The sequence below is a fragment of the Lytechinus variegatus genome, chromosome 16, assembly GCF_018143015.1.
Source record: "Lytechinus variegatus isolate NC3 chromosome 16, Lvar_3.0, whole genome shotgun sequence".
In the NCBI taxonomy this organism is placed as follows: Eukaryota; Metazoa; Echinodermata; class Echinoidea; order Temnopleuroida; family Toxopneustidae; genus Lytechinus; species Lytechinus variegatus.
In genome coordinates this window covers 8,843,624-8,858,166 of record NC_054755.1, presented here as the reverse complement: position 1 = coordinate 8,858,166, position 14,543 = coordinate 8,843,624, and the positions used below count along the sequence as shown (strand labels likewise).

The window sequence follows — 14,543 nt, the reverse complement described above, 5'->3', positions numbered from 1 at the left end:
CATGATAATCTGTTTTCAATTTTTACCAAAACCAACTGACAATTATTCATCATCAATAGCTATAGGGTGCATTTTTTTTCTGAAAATGATGTCAATTGCAGTAAGAAACTAATGGAACAATAACTACACTCAACTTCTTCTAGGTCTAGACTATGCTGTTGTTTTTTTTCTGTTGACCTTAAACACACCATCTAAAGAAACTGCACTCTAACAATTAATTGTTATGCAGGTAGCGGATAAATACTCCACCCTACAAAAAAAATCCGAAGGGCAAACAGTGCAGCCTCTAAGGGTAGAATATAATTGGTCGTTAGCACCGTTTGACGTTCAAACAATGACCGGTAATATACCAAAGTGCGCTTTTTCTATTGCTTCAGTCTCACTTACCAATTCTCTACCACGTCTACACTTAAACTATACCAAACCTTGACTTGACCGATGGTTTGTCACTGAAATAAATGTGATCGATCTGGAGTCAATTTCGCTAGTGTGACATGGCTTGATTCGATAGGTCGATGAGCCCAGATTAGGGTCAATTCTGATTGACCTTAAAATCATTTTCCCCAATCATCCCTTATCATCCGCCAGTGTCTATTCAATAGGCCTATATGTGTCCTTTTATCAGATTTAGGACAGTGGATTAGGTCAGTCGACTTTGCAGGAGCAGCCGACTCAGATCGTCAACTTCTTCATCAGAAATTATTTTGAGAGATGAGCGAAAGACAGTTTCCAAGTATGGTATGTTTTTAATGATGTTCATCATATGCAATTTTTGAATTTCCTGTTTTTTCCAGTCGTTTTTTTTATTTCTTGTAAGATAAAATGCGATTGAGACAATAATCTCGATTTACACGCCGTTTTAATAGCAATAAGTGCCAACAATTGCGAATCTGGATGAGAATAAGTCGCGTTTGAAAAAACAAAATGCATTACCTCGGTGAAACGGTGAGTACATGAATATGCGTTGTTCAAGAACTGATGTTTCTTCCTTCTTTTTTATTTGAAAGTTTAATCACTTATAATAACGGGATTTCATTGATGCACCTTACAATGGAGGTTGACACAACGGGTAATATTCTGTTACACATTAATGCGAAAAATGAAGAATGATATTAGATTTTATGCAAAAATACAAAAGGGAAAGGAAAGCATGGGACGTTTCATCATCAGCTCAATAATAGTTTCGTTTATTTTATTTTGATGATCTTATCTTAGTAGGCCTACTGTATATTGCTTTATACTTCATTTCTCTTCTCTAATATATACATGAATACAGCTTTTGCTGGCCATCCAGCAGAATAAGTGGGTTACATTTACATCCGAAAGCAGGATTTGTTGTGACTATATCTTTTTCCAGAGGCATGAGCGCTGTGGCCGAGTGGTCTCAGGCGCATGGCTGACAATTGAAAGTCTGTAGTTCGATCCCCAGCCACGGCACATTATTTGCCCGTGAGCAATGCATTTAATCGACAGTGCTCTTTTATCCTACATTCAAATCATTTAATACAATGTGCATTCCTGGTAACTAGGTGTGCACTGTCTTGTTTAAAGAAGAATGAGAAATGGACACGATCTCGGACGAAATGCTTTCAATTATTTTTATTTCAATTTGATATTGTCTATTGTAATGCTATAATGTTATAAATTTTTGTATATACTTCAAATGTGATCATATGTTACTATATCAATTGTATCATACTTGTAAATATGAAATTGACATTGAAAGTGGAAAAAACCAATTGAATCTAAAAAAAAAGCTGATTTCGTCATTAAAAGCGAATTCTACTGTCAAAATTGATTTCAAAAGAAGTTGTATTCGAAATGAAGGTTTATGATAGCTAGAGCAAAGATATGGCGCAATGAAAAATTAACTAATCAACAAACATGACCTTAACTTGCTTCGGTCCTCGCAGCAACGTCGAAAACCTTCAATCACCACGGCATATTGATTTTTATTTCTTTGTCAAAAGCGGTGCGGCTTGTCAATGCATGTCGCATTGAGACCCAGTATCGATTTTGATCTTGACTGCGGATATCGATTATTGGTCAGGAGAAATCCTTATGTCTCATTAAGTGTTTCATTCAATTAAACGCATGTTATGCTTGAGTGACATGATATCATTCACACGCATTGTGATAACCATGAGCGATAGATATCATCCATGTTTAGACAAAATAGTCGTCGAAGTGCTCGAGTGATATTACATATCAATTCCATATCGCTATCTCGATTGACTTCGTACTATAGATAAAACATGCTTTTACACATCGACATCGAGAGCTCGTGGATTATTTGCATTGTTGAATATGTCACTTCAGGTGGATCAGTTAAAAATGCTTGAAAACTCAGTGAGCTTATATTCTTATGTGGATCCTGTTTCGTCATTTTCGGTAAGTAACCCCACCGGGATTCCCCATATCGGTGTTGAAAATTCAGACACTCTTTTAGACGCTATACCCAGACGCATTAAGAAGGCAAGAGGTAGTTTCATCGAGGTTTAGTTGTATTCTGTATCTCGAGGATTTTGTCACCTACTGTTCACGTTGGAAAAAAATGTTTCACGTCTGTCCCAGCTAAAATGTCTGCAAAAGTGTGATGGGGGCAAATACCTATGTTAGAATCTTTGCCCTCCATTAGCGCCGTACTTTAAAAATATTGGTGTCGCCACTGCAGTAATGTCCTGGCTCTAGCAATAGCTTGGCATTTTCAGCGAGCAATCAAACACTTCAGTACACCTCAAATGAATGCACAGATCACTCTGTTGTAAAAAAAATGTTTCACTTTTCAATATCGATGGAATATAAATTTCAATATCCTTTTTATTCTTGATATTTTCATACTTTTATTCTTGTTTAGATTGCACCTTCCTATGGATCAACATAAGACCCGGAACGAAAAGGAAAGAACAAGGTTCTGATAAAATGCAAGGGCGATTTGGTTATGTGCTCTCTGACCCCGCCGTCATATTGGGAAAGGGTCGGCACTGCGTCGTCAAACTCGCATCATCAACGCGTTACCAAACCCCGCGAAAAGTCGCCATCAAAATCAACTCGCCGTCGCCTTCATCAGCTCGAGAGGCCGAGATCCTATTCCTACTAAACCACGAGAATGTCGTGGAGATCTTGGACTACTTCGTGTTCCAGGACCATTCCTACATCGTGCTCGCCCTAGCTGAAAACGGAGACCTTCGGACATTCGTCAGACAACGGGGACGCCTCGGTGAGGATTTGGCGCAAAAGATGTGCCAGCAGATTTTCGAAGGCGTGGCCTACCTGCACGACACTGCTTCTGTCGCGCACTGTGATTTGAAATGCGAGAATGTGCTCGTCGATGCGCGGGAAGATGTGAAGATCGCCGATTTTGGACTCGCTGTAGAGATTGGTCCTGATGGCGCATCGAAACCTGGCAGAACACCAAGTTCAACTCACTATTGCAATAACCAAAATGGAGTTTCAGACTCATCTTCGAGCGGTACGAACTGCTTATCATGTACGCCTCAAGGAATCGCGTCGTTAGGCGGATCTCCCGCCTATGCGGCCCCAGAGGTCTTGGACACCCGCGTGACAGACCTACGCGCAGCTGACGTGTGGTCCGCCGGGGTCATCACATTCTTTGTCTTCACCGCCTACCTACCATTCGGGTGCTATGGAAACAAGAACATCCGGGAAGCCATGGACAGAACCCTTCGCTGGCCACGCCCCCTGAAATTAGTCAAGCAATGCAATCGAAATTTCGTGCAATCAGTTTTGGTGTTGGAGCCAAGTGAGAGACCAAGCGCCCAAGTTCTGCTTGACAGATTTCAAGGAATGCAATCTTTAACATCTTAACAACTCACTCTAGAAACAACCAATTCCTCACGTTTTCTGGTAACCTGAATGTCGCCAATGTAGGATTTTCTGTCATGTGAAATATGAATATTTTCTCAATAGTTTGGTGTGGTTTATTTGCGCTGGCCGGATGACCATATCCTAAACGGATTATGCTGTTGGGTATCATGGGTTATTTCAACTTGGGTGATGAAAACCTATTGGTAATGGTGGTGGTAGATCGATTTATAGCCTACATTTTGCGAGTGCTATTGGGAATAATGAAAAGGATGATGACTTGTAAGTAACTGGTTTCAAGACATTTGCTCCGGCGACAATTGCTCCGATGGAGAATCTGCACGTTAAGCCAAACATGAAATCTAACCACACAAAACTAAGTAAACCCTAATCCTTGTATTTACATTGTTCATGGGGCCCGTTGCAGAAAGAGTTGCAATCGATCGCAACTCTGAAAATCATGCGCAACTTGAATTTCAACCAATCAACAACGCGCATTTGGGACTTGCGATTGATTTTTTGACTTGCGTTTAAACGCAACTCTTTCTGCAACGGACCCGAACTTAAAACTCTGTTACAATCCTAACTCTAGCACTATGCCCTCTGCAAATTTAAGTCCGGGGCTCCGTAACACAAAGATTAGCGATCAATCGCTAAATGAATTGACCAATCAAGATCAATGTTACACGCGCATTTGTCGCAAAATACTGACTATTAACCAATGAGAAGTATTCTCGCAAACCTTTGTGTTACGGAGCCCGGATCAAATGTCGGGTCACCGGCTATGACAAGTAATTACAATTTTATTAATGTTTATCATAAAACGGGTTCAAGGATATGGATGTAGCCAATGGTGAGTGCGTATTCAAGTCACGTGTTCATGCTTTAATTATGCGCAACCTTCCAGTCGTGCATTTTTCGTGCAGCACTGTGCATTTTTTTGTGCAGCACTGTGCAATTTTTGTGCAGCATTAGTTCCAATATAGCACGTAAAAACTGATACGCGTTCAGTAAAAGAGGCTATGGCTAGGATTTTGATGCGCTTAGGCGCGCATAGTAGATACGCCTGTGATGTCATAATTGACAGTCTTGTGATCTCTTCGTCTGTGCGATCGTACACAAGTTGGAGGGATTTGAACAAGATTTCCATGAAAAATTCATTTTGCCGACCCGTTTTATAAAACAATTAATGCACATTTTAAGATTCGTGATGTTCGTGACGATGCGAGCAACACTCGGGCATTCACAATATTATGCCAACAACAAACTCAAAATCATCACTGGACTATCATAGGGGAATGTCACGCTGGCCTACCTGCCAATCCTTAACATCCTTCCATGAAATTCTGTAAAAGATGGATTTTATCTGGCAGAATGAAAACGTCTATCACCGTCAAAGACAACCAAGAAGTTTTTAAGAATGGGGTTACAATGAACGGCAAATTAATACCTCGGTCACATTTGCTCTACAGCCGTTTTATTCATTTTTATTCAAATCACCTATATGTAGCTGGTACAAAAATGTTAAAAACGGCTGTTTTCGACTCGCCGTACGGCCACCTTAGAGCAATTTAATGTGACCGAGGTATAAGTCATGCAGCTTCCCATTTCTAAGACGTACGAAATAATATACAGATGACCATAGCGTCTGTGAACTTTGATGGCGACGTGAGATGCCGACAGTTTCATTTGGAAATTGTGATTTTCTTAGAAAATAGATCATTGGAAATATTTCAGTTTTTTAAACTTTATCACAAAACGTCGATATTAAACAATTAATGACGAAATGATTATCCCATTCTCTCCTGGAGAAATGTTGTATGATAGATTCAAAATGTGGAAAAAACAGAATTTGACAACTTTGAAGTTGGCATCTTTAAAAATTTCAAAAAAATAATGTCCAACGTAGGAAAAAATGTTGGTCTCCAATCAGCAAGGCAAATTAAATGAAGCATAAAAATTATGCCAAAGAAATTTTGTCCTTAAAGCATCAACCATGGACTCAAAGGGAAAGAGTTGTATATGCATATTATATGCCAACGTACTAGTAGCTAATATTAAAATGTTCCGATGCTGAACGAAAATGAGGACAGTTATGATAAGAGGTTTAGAATTTGAAGTAACATCCAGTGGCCCGTTGCATGAAACTTTTGTCATCAAAAACTCTGGCAATTTTTTGCAAGAGTTTGTTTTTAATATGGAATTTTCAATGGCATAATTTTGTTTGCCAGAGTTTTTGTTTATTTATTTATTTAGTTTTTTTTATGGCAAAAGTTTTATGCAACAGGTCCCAGGACGTCAACAAATTCTTAAAACCTCAACCATAATGGGACACTTTCTTGATATTTTCACACTCTTCGAAAATGTGGTATGATCATCTATCCTATGCCAGTGTAAGTTAATATACACTAAGTTGGCAAATCTTAGTTCTGTGATTGGACGAATGATGTTTGGTAGAATACATTCAAATTACAATAAGTCATAACTCATCCCTGTTAATTCTCAACAGGCCCCATCGAACGTACATGTGCATTATTAAAATGTCTATTTCTGATTGTTGACTGAAAATGTGTTTTTAGAAAGCTTAATTGAAATATGAAAATTAATATAGTATCTCATAATAAATAGCATGAGTCCAATAAAATGTCTCGTTACTCGTTTTGATTTGTGCTTTTTGCAAATTTTGCACGGTACCTGTAGAATTCATGCAATACCACATCAGATAACCTCAACAAGTTCAACCAGCAAGCATTTAATAGCACTTTTGTAGTGTATGACCCTGTCTATTTCTAGGGAAGGGAAATTTTTTACTACTACTGGTATTTCTATTGGAGGACCTGCCGGGCAGGAAATTCTACTTAAAATATAAACAATCTAAATAAAGAATGTGCGGAGGGCGTACTTGAAAAAAGGTGCATAATTTTAGTCGAGGTGGTGTTCAAATCAGAAACATCATATTACTTGACCCCTAACCCAATTCAATTCATAGTCTTTTGGACCATGCTGAACGCAAGTATTCTAAAAACAATACAGAATCGAAACCGAAGTCATGAATTCTTCTTTCTTGTGTCTCAAAATAAAAACGAACCAGAATTTTGTGGAAAGGCCATTTTCATGCTTTTCTTGCCGATCTGGGGCCGTACCACAAAGCTTAGCAATTATCGTAGAACACTTTTCTACGATCGATTGCATTGACTGCAATGTGAAATCAATCGTAAACCAAGCATACGATTAATTACTAACCTTTGTGTTACTGGCCCCAGTCAGTTATTCAGTAAGTATTATCTTCACCGTTTTCGTCTACTGAAACAGAGCATGCGCGCGTGCCTGGAATTCAGCTTGCACGTGAACGGCAACGTCAAGACACGTTGAACGTTGTCAAGCTATGAAACTCGTAAAAAAGAAGCCAAATTCAAAAGTTGCAAAAGATCATTTACAGTCTACTCAAGAATACATGAAATGCATGTAGCTATATACAAGATTATTGGTATTTCATTATATTTTGTTTAACAACTTTATGTCGTTATAAAGCTTGTTGTATGCCAACAAAATATATATATAAAGAAACTGTATCACTGCAATAAACCTGAATGTATAATTGCAGACATTGTACAATAACGATATGACATTAAATAGATAAATCAAATTTTGAGAAAAATTGAAAATCCTTCGTACTCACTTTGTTCCGGCATGCCATACCGACTCCAATGAAAAATATTATGAATTTCAATCCTTGAAATGATGCACAGCATACCAAAATAAACGAGATTGCGATCTAATATCTAATCTCGTTTGAAATAGCTCCTCCAGAATCGAAATTGCCCAACGCATCGGCGAACTCAGGCATGTAAAACGGATCACAAGTTGATAGGAGGAAAAAGTCAGCACCAGTTCACTCCCATACAAACAGACAAAGAAGACATAATCGAAGGTCCAATTCTAAAAATTGCACCAAGTCGGAAAAAGTCCTGGTTGCGATGAAAAAATCAAGGATGCAAAGTTGGTGGGCTGAGATGGTGGCTATTGTATATTCCTCAGTATTTGTTTCAGTAGAATACTATTCTTGTTAAGTAAAATACTTTGAGGGGAAGAGAATATGCTGCCCCGAGCTGGAAAATCTAGGTAGGCTACTAATGTTCATGAAATAGGTTGCAACAAGGCAATTTGAACGTATATGACCTAATTATCCCGAAAATCTTATCAGGTCATTGTCACTATTTGCAAACGTAAGCCCGAGTTTAAAGTTGAATTATTTGACATTGCAGTGCGTTACATCCCAACAACTGGTGTGTGAAACTGTTTTCCAAGTATGGTAGTTCATTTATTACTGACAGGTGAAAGGAATGCCTTGTTACTCTAAAGTTCATGGGGAAACAAATATGCAAACTTTTCAATCAACTAGTGAACAGAGCTGTTGTAATCAACATCTATAGATGAATGCGACTTCAGGCCAAAACTGGGGGGGGGGGAGGTTCCAAAGTTGAACAAAGACACTATCAATGGGTTATGTAATGGCACATGTGAGTTGCTATGTCAGAGCACAGATTACCTTCTGTTATGCATACTTGAAATTCCATGTCAGAAATTACCATAAAAAATCACCCAAATCCAGATTGTTCTCTAAGCCAGTAATAAAACAGTTCCCTTAGGATTCTCTCTTTACTAAGGTTTGTCAGCCCAATACAGTGTCTTTTTAAGGAGTTAGAGGTGATATTTCCTTGATTAATCACTCCGGGCTAAGGCTAATATCTAAGATCTTTGACAGCTTATTGGGATGCCATACCTTAGTAAAGAGAAAATCCTATGATATGTGAGAATAATTATTATTAGTACCCCAATAACAAATCACCCCATCCTCAAAGGCCTCCACGCTGAAAATTATATGAAATGATCAGATTTCAAAAACTTAAAAATTGATCAAAATTGGACAAGGAAATAACAAAGTTAGGATATATTTAAGATTTGCATTAATTCATTGAAACTGTGCTATGCATGTCATGTATACTCAATAAGCAAATCGATGTCATTTCCCCCACTTAGTTTTTTGTATTTCGTTGTATGAAATTATGTTCATTCAAAGTTTGTCCTTTCCAGCATTTTGCTTGGTGATTTTTGTTCTATTTATTTAGATATAATTCTCTTTTTAGGCCAGGTGTACCCCTTTGATTCTAAGGTCATACCGACATTCTGGGGGCGTTTCATGAAAGGACTTGTCGGACGTTTTATCCGACAAGTCCCATTTTATCCGACAGTTACCATAGGAACAGTGCCTCTCAGCCAATCAGAATCAAGAAAAGATGTCAGATCTGACAACTTGTCGGACAAAAATATTGATGAAACGCTCCCCTGGAATCGATTTCGCCGGGGAGACTGTATAGCATAAAACCGTTTTGTCTCATTGTGCTTTGGTCTAAACTACACTTTACCAAAAGGTGACACATTTGCTCTTGCAACAATAATATTGCTCCGGGCTTAATTTCATCGAAGATGTAGGGTTAGGTTTGCAATAGGGTTTTATGTTAGGTTTAAGTTTATGGCAGTGTATACTGTTAAATTTGATTGGTAAGTGGAATTAAGAGTGGAGCAATTGTCGTGGAAGCAAATGTCATGGAACCGCTCATATACCCATCAGTGTGGTAGTCAAGGCATATACCTCCAAGGCCAAGGCTTTTATACCCAAGGCCAAGGCTTCAATACCCGAGGCCGAGGCATGGAAACCCGAGGCCAAGGCATTTCAAACTTTCGATAGTATAATAGGTGCGAGCGAACTGAGCGAGCAAAAATTTTGACCTTTATACACGAAAAACAAAAATAATTTCATGGCAGATTTAGACATCATATTAAGATAATAATATAGTTACCTGTGTACATATAGTTATTATTATTTTTATCATTAAATTATTATTATAATTCATTCTTTTTTATGCAATTTACATTGCAATAATTATTACCACGGTCATCTGATCCTGGCATGCCCATGCTCAACTTATTTCTTTCTCCACTCCCTAGGACAGGGAGGCAGAACGTATTATCATCATTATTTATTTATTTTTTTTTTTTGGGGGGGTGGGTCAAAGCCAAAAAGGGCACTTACATGTGAAACTTGGCATTTGGTGCAAACAAATATTTTCTAAATGAGATTATCAACTAAGTGAAATAGTTATGTATTTTGTAGAAATTTAGTTGACTAAAGCCTTTTTTAGCGATTTCTCATTGATAAGATATATATTTTGAGTTAGTGGTTTAAAAAAATCAATTCTGAAATTGAAAGACTCGGTGTTTGGTCAATTACAGTGCTAATCACTTTTAAAAGGGCATCCTTGCGAGATGTTGCCAGTGCAAATCATAAGCAAAAAAAATTGACATTGTGATATAAAAATTGAATATTCCGAGCTGTTTTTGTAATCGTGAAAAAGATGTGTATCTATATAACTGAAGAATTAAGCGCGAGCTGAAATTTTTAATATACTGACAGGTCTGCAAAGTAAGCTGATAAAGACTGCATTTAGCATGTTTAGTGACTCATGAATATGATACATAACTCACCGATCAAATAATGCGAGCGCAAAGCGCGAGCTCAAAAATTTGTGATATTCCAACCTGAAAATTGGACATTCTAAAAAAAATATTGTAAACAGGAACAGATTAAGTAACTTACATGTACCTAACAATAATTGATGCAAGTGCAGAACGCGAACCAAAAATTTGTGATATTCTAACCTGAAAATTCTAAACATTTTTGTAACCATGAACAGGATTAATATTGTACTAAACAATAAATGATGCAAGCGCGATCCAAAATTTGGCGATTTTCGAACCTAAAATGTATTATAATTTACTATAAAAAAGGGTATTTCAGTTTAAAAGGGCATATTTCATTTGGAAAAAAGAGCATTTTCGATTTTGGAAAAGGGGCATTTTTTCCCACAAGGATTTTTCGGGGGGGGGGGGAAGGCAAGAGAGCACAAGTTGAAATATTCAAATGACCTGAAAATGAGTCACTTTTAGGACTCGTGTCCATTTTCATGTTTTTTCCTGCTCACAACCCCTTTTAAATTTCAATTCTCATTTCTTCTACATGTATCTTCTACACTTATTTTAGCTAAAAAATCGGAATAAAGAATCCTAACAAAATAAAGTTTTATTCCCACTTTCTCACCTCTTTACAAATATCAGAACCCCCTCCCCCCCAAAAAAAAAAGAGAGAGAAGTTCCACCACCAAGAATAAACTTATAAAAGGAAAAAAGGAAAGGTAAAGGAGTAAGTGTGATATTATTTTCTTTACATATTGTCACAATCTATCACAAAATTAGCTTTTATTATAGTAAGAAAGTGAAAAACTTTGCTCACTCGCTGACTTCAATTGCTTTAAACTTTTTTGGCAGAAATTTTGCTCTATATATATGCCATGCTTGGCCCCTCAAAACTTTTGGTTCATCATGCCATTGACATAGCCCATTTAGATGACAAAATTGAAGATTGTGTTCAAGTTTACCAAATCTTTTCAGAATATCATTAAGACTTAAAACATTCTTCTTGGCCAAAGAAAAGAAAATACAAGGAAAATCCTTGTTATCATTCTTTATGAAAATTGTCAAAATTAGCTGTCAGAATTATTCCTGTTATCAAATCACTCTAATCTTTATCCCGTCTTTATCACAATGATTATTACTGTCATTATTATCATCATTAGTCATGATTACAACACGTTACCAATAAATGTTATTTTTCATCATACTGTTTTCTTTGTCACATAAATGTGATAATTCTTGATGGTGATAATCACAATTTATAGCACTGCTAGTACACTTACTACTGCTGACTGCATGGAAGTAGTGCCATTGAATATACAGAACAATTACTAATTAAATAATAACATTTATAGTTACTTATATGAAAATAAATGAAAGTACAAAAAAAATGCCTTGAAAAAGCCTTGAAATTTCAAGGCTCAAAATCTTCAAGGCCAAGGCCGAGCATCAAGGCACTACAACACGGATACCCATATCCAGTTGGTCTTATTCCAATAACTTCTTATTTATTTTTTTTAATTAGTCAAATGAATCTTTGGTCCTTTATAAACAGGTTCATCTAAGCATATAGACTAGTTGCCCGGGGGGCCACTTACATTGACGAGTGGATACCATGCGCGACCAAAAAAACACGTAAAAAGGATGTCTTTTTCACGATAGGGCACGTTACGTACGTAACGTGATAAGGGTGTCAAAAACACAAAAATAATGAAAAAAGGGTATCTATTTCGCTAGGAAAATTACGTGTTTAGGGTCGAATTTGCGGGGATGATAAAACAAAATTAAAATGTTTTATAAAGGATGTCCTTTTTGCCCCAACACTTCGTGTTTAGAGTCCGATTTGCGCGAGGTGTAGAAGCTGGGGTCTTACTAAACCAAATAAGGTAAAGCCCGCGATCCGAAGGACCCGTAACAATAAAACATCCTGTACTTGTTTAGGGGTTCATTTCAGGAAATATTTGCCAAGAGTATCGTTTTGTTTCCAATACTTGTTAAGGGTAGGTTTCACACGCCAATACTTGTTAAGGGGTGCATTTTCAGAACATGAAAATTACGTGTTTAGGGTGCTTTTCGAGACCCCATGGTCGCGCATGGTATCCACTCGTGAATGGAAGTGGCCCCCCGGGACTAGGTGGTGATAGACCTAGTGGACATTGGACAAATTAATTAATTAATGAGCTAAATGGCAATTATACCATGTGAGATGGGACAAAAGAGAAATTAGACGAAAGAGGTATGCAAGCCAAGTGACCAATTTACATGCTATTGGTCATGGTTACCACAAAGAAAATGACAAAAGAAACAAGTCAATTTTGAGAGTTTTTTCAGATAGTTGATAGAATTTAATTGATAGGTAAATACTTTACAAGAGAAATTACAAAAGCATGAATTCAATTCTTCCCATCTCTACTTTGTACATGAAAAAATGCCACTACAAATTTCTTCGCCATAAAAATAACAGAAATATCCAAGTCCACAATGCTATGCACATGTGACGACCGAACAGTAAATATACATTTTTAAGCAAATTTATTGCCAAAAAGAATAACAAACTGATTTTGTTATGTGTGACTACATATAAAGCTAGGGGTCATTCAATGGATGATTTATTTCTTTTAATATTCATTTGTATGGATGTCTCCAACTAGATCACAAAATGTTTGCAAACACCTTTCATGTTTGAAGCCAACAAATCTTTTTATATTTCACTTTTCCCTGTTCAATAATTTGAACAGTCTACACAGAACATAACTATGTTTTTTATACACTCGCCACTCATACCATTTCTCAATTCATCACTTTACGTTCAGAACAAATGATACATGTTAAACACTGCTCATCATCAGCTGATAATTTCACATCTTCAAAGCTAATGTTTACAAATCGCACTTCGTTCCTCAGAAAGACTCCGTCAGTTCCATATTAATTCTTGCCCAAATAAACTATCAAAAGACAAAAAAATCTGTCACTTTTATCCATGCAATGAACACAGCCTGCATGCTAGTTTGTTATTACATTTTTTTACTGAAATTTGAGTGAACTGAAACATTATTAGAACATTTGAAAAAAATTGTCACATAAAACAACAAAAATTAAGAAATAAATGCATTTTCAGCCACTAAACTAAAGCAAATCATGTCAATATGAAATATCGGTGATTAAATACTGAACATATAAAAAGTGAAACCAAACAAAAACACTAAAATTCTTGATATGCATGATAGACCCCCCTTATGTTAGCCGTTTGTGAAGGCCTCACGCTGTAAATATACAGGATATGAATGGGAAAAGCTTACACTCGTCAAGTGCAGTAAAATGGCCCTTTGCATTTCATTTTTTATCCTCCATCAATAAAGGTAGAAGCCAATCGGGAGCTCTCTTTCATGGGGGCTTGACATTGTGCATAACCATGGGCAATGCAGAGATAAAAGAGCCCATCATAATTTCAAGCCCAGCACAGACTACAGAGTGAGGAATATTCATGAAGTTATCCCATCGATCAGACACAAAATGCTCCAGAAACAGCTTGTAAGTATGTAGACATTGCCTGATGTCTTTCATTATTACCTTGTGATAGTGACAGTAAAAATTCTGTCTGTGTAGCCTTGTTAAAAGGCTATCAGTATGCAAAACCTTCTTCAAATGATTCAAACATAATTCTATTCTGCTTTCGAGATCAAATTGAACAGAGGCCAAGTTCTCAATTTGCCATGAATTCAATAAAAAATGAAATGGCTAAAAATAGAGGAAAAAAATGTGACATTGCTATAAAAGGTTGATTATAATATTGAATTTCCCAAATATTCAACATGACAAATCAGATAACTTTCAAAATTGATACCGTAAATTCCATATATTCTCACAGATAATTCAAGGTAAAGCCAGAAAAACCACCAAAACTAAAAAAATAACTTAGAATACAACACAGACTATTGGCATTAACAACCAATTTCTACTTTCATATCATAGAAATAGTTACATCATGAAGTTTATCTTTATTAGCATGATCATACATGTAATCGCAACCTCCACCAAACAGAAACATGGCAATTTCTTAACCATCTTGAAATAATACTTTTGAGACTTGTACCAGCCGTATCTCATGACACACTCTAACCAATGTTAATAGTATAGGTCCCTATTTCATAAAACAATTAAGATACCATCAGAAAAGTCGGTGGCAA

The 14,543-nt window shown here is 36.8% G+C and overlaps 1 protein-coding gene across 1 annotated transcript; it reads left to right on the top strand.

Moving 5' to 3' along the window:
- Positions 1–656: 656 nt before the first annotated feature.
- LOC121429936 (testis-specific serine/threonine-protein kinase 2-like) lies at positions 657–4,274 on the top strand. The gene is made up of 2 exons (XM_041627196.1): positions 657–738; positions 2,858–4,274. Exon 2 carries the CDS (start codon positions 2,923–2,925, stop codon positions 3,826–3,828), a length of 906 nt encoding a protein of 301 aa, XP_041483130.1. The 5' UTR covers positions 657–738; positions 2,858–2,922; the 3' UTR covers positions 3,829–4,274.
- Positions 4,275–14,543: the final 10,269 nt, after the last annotated feature.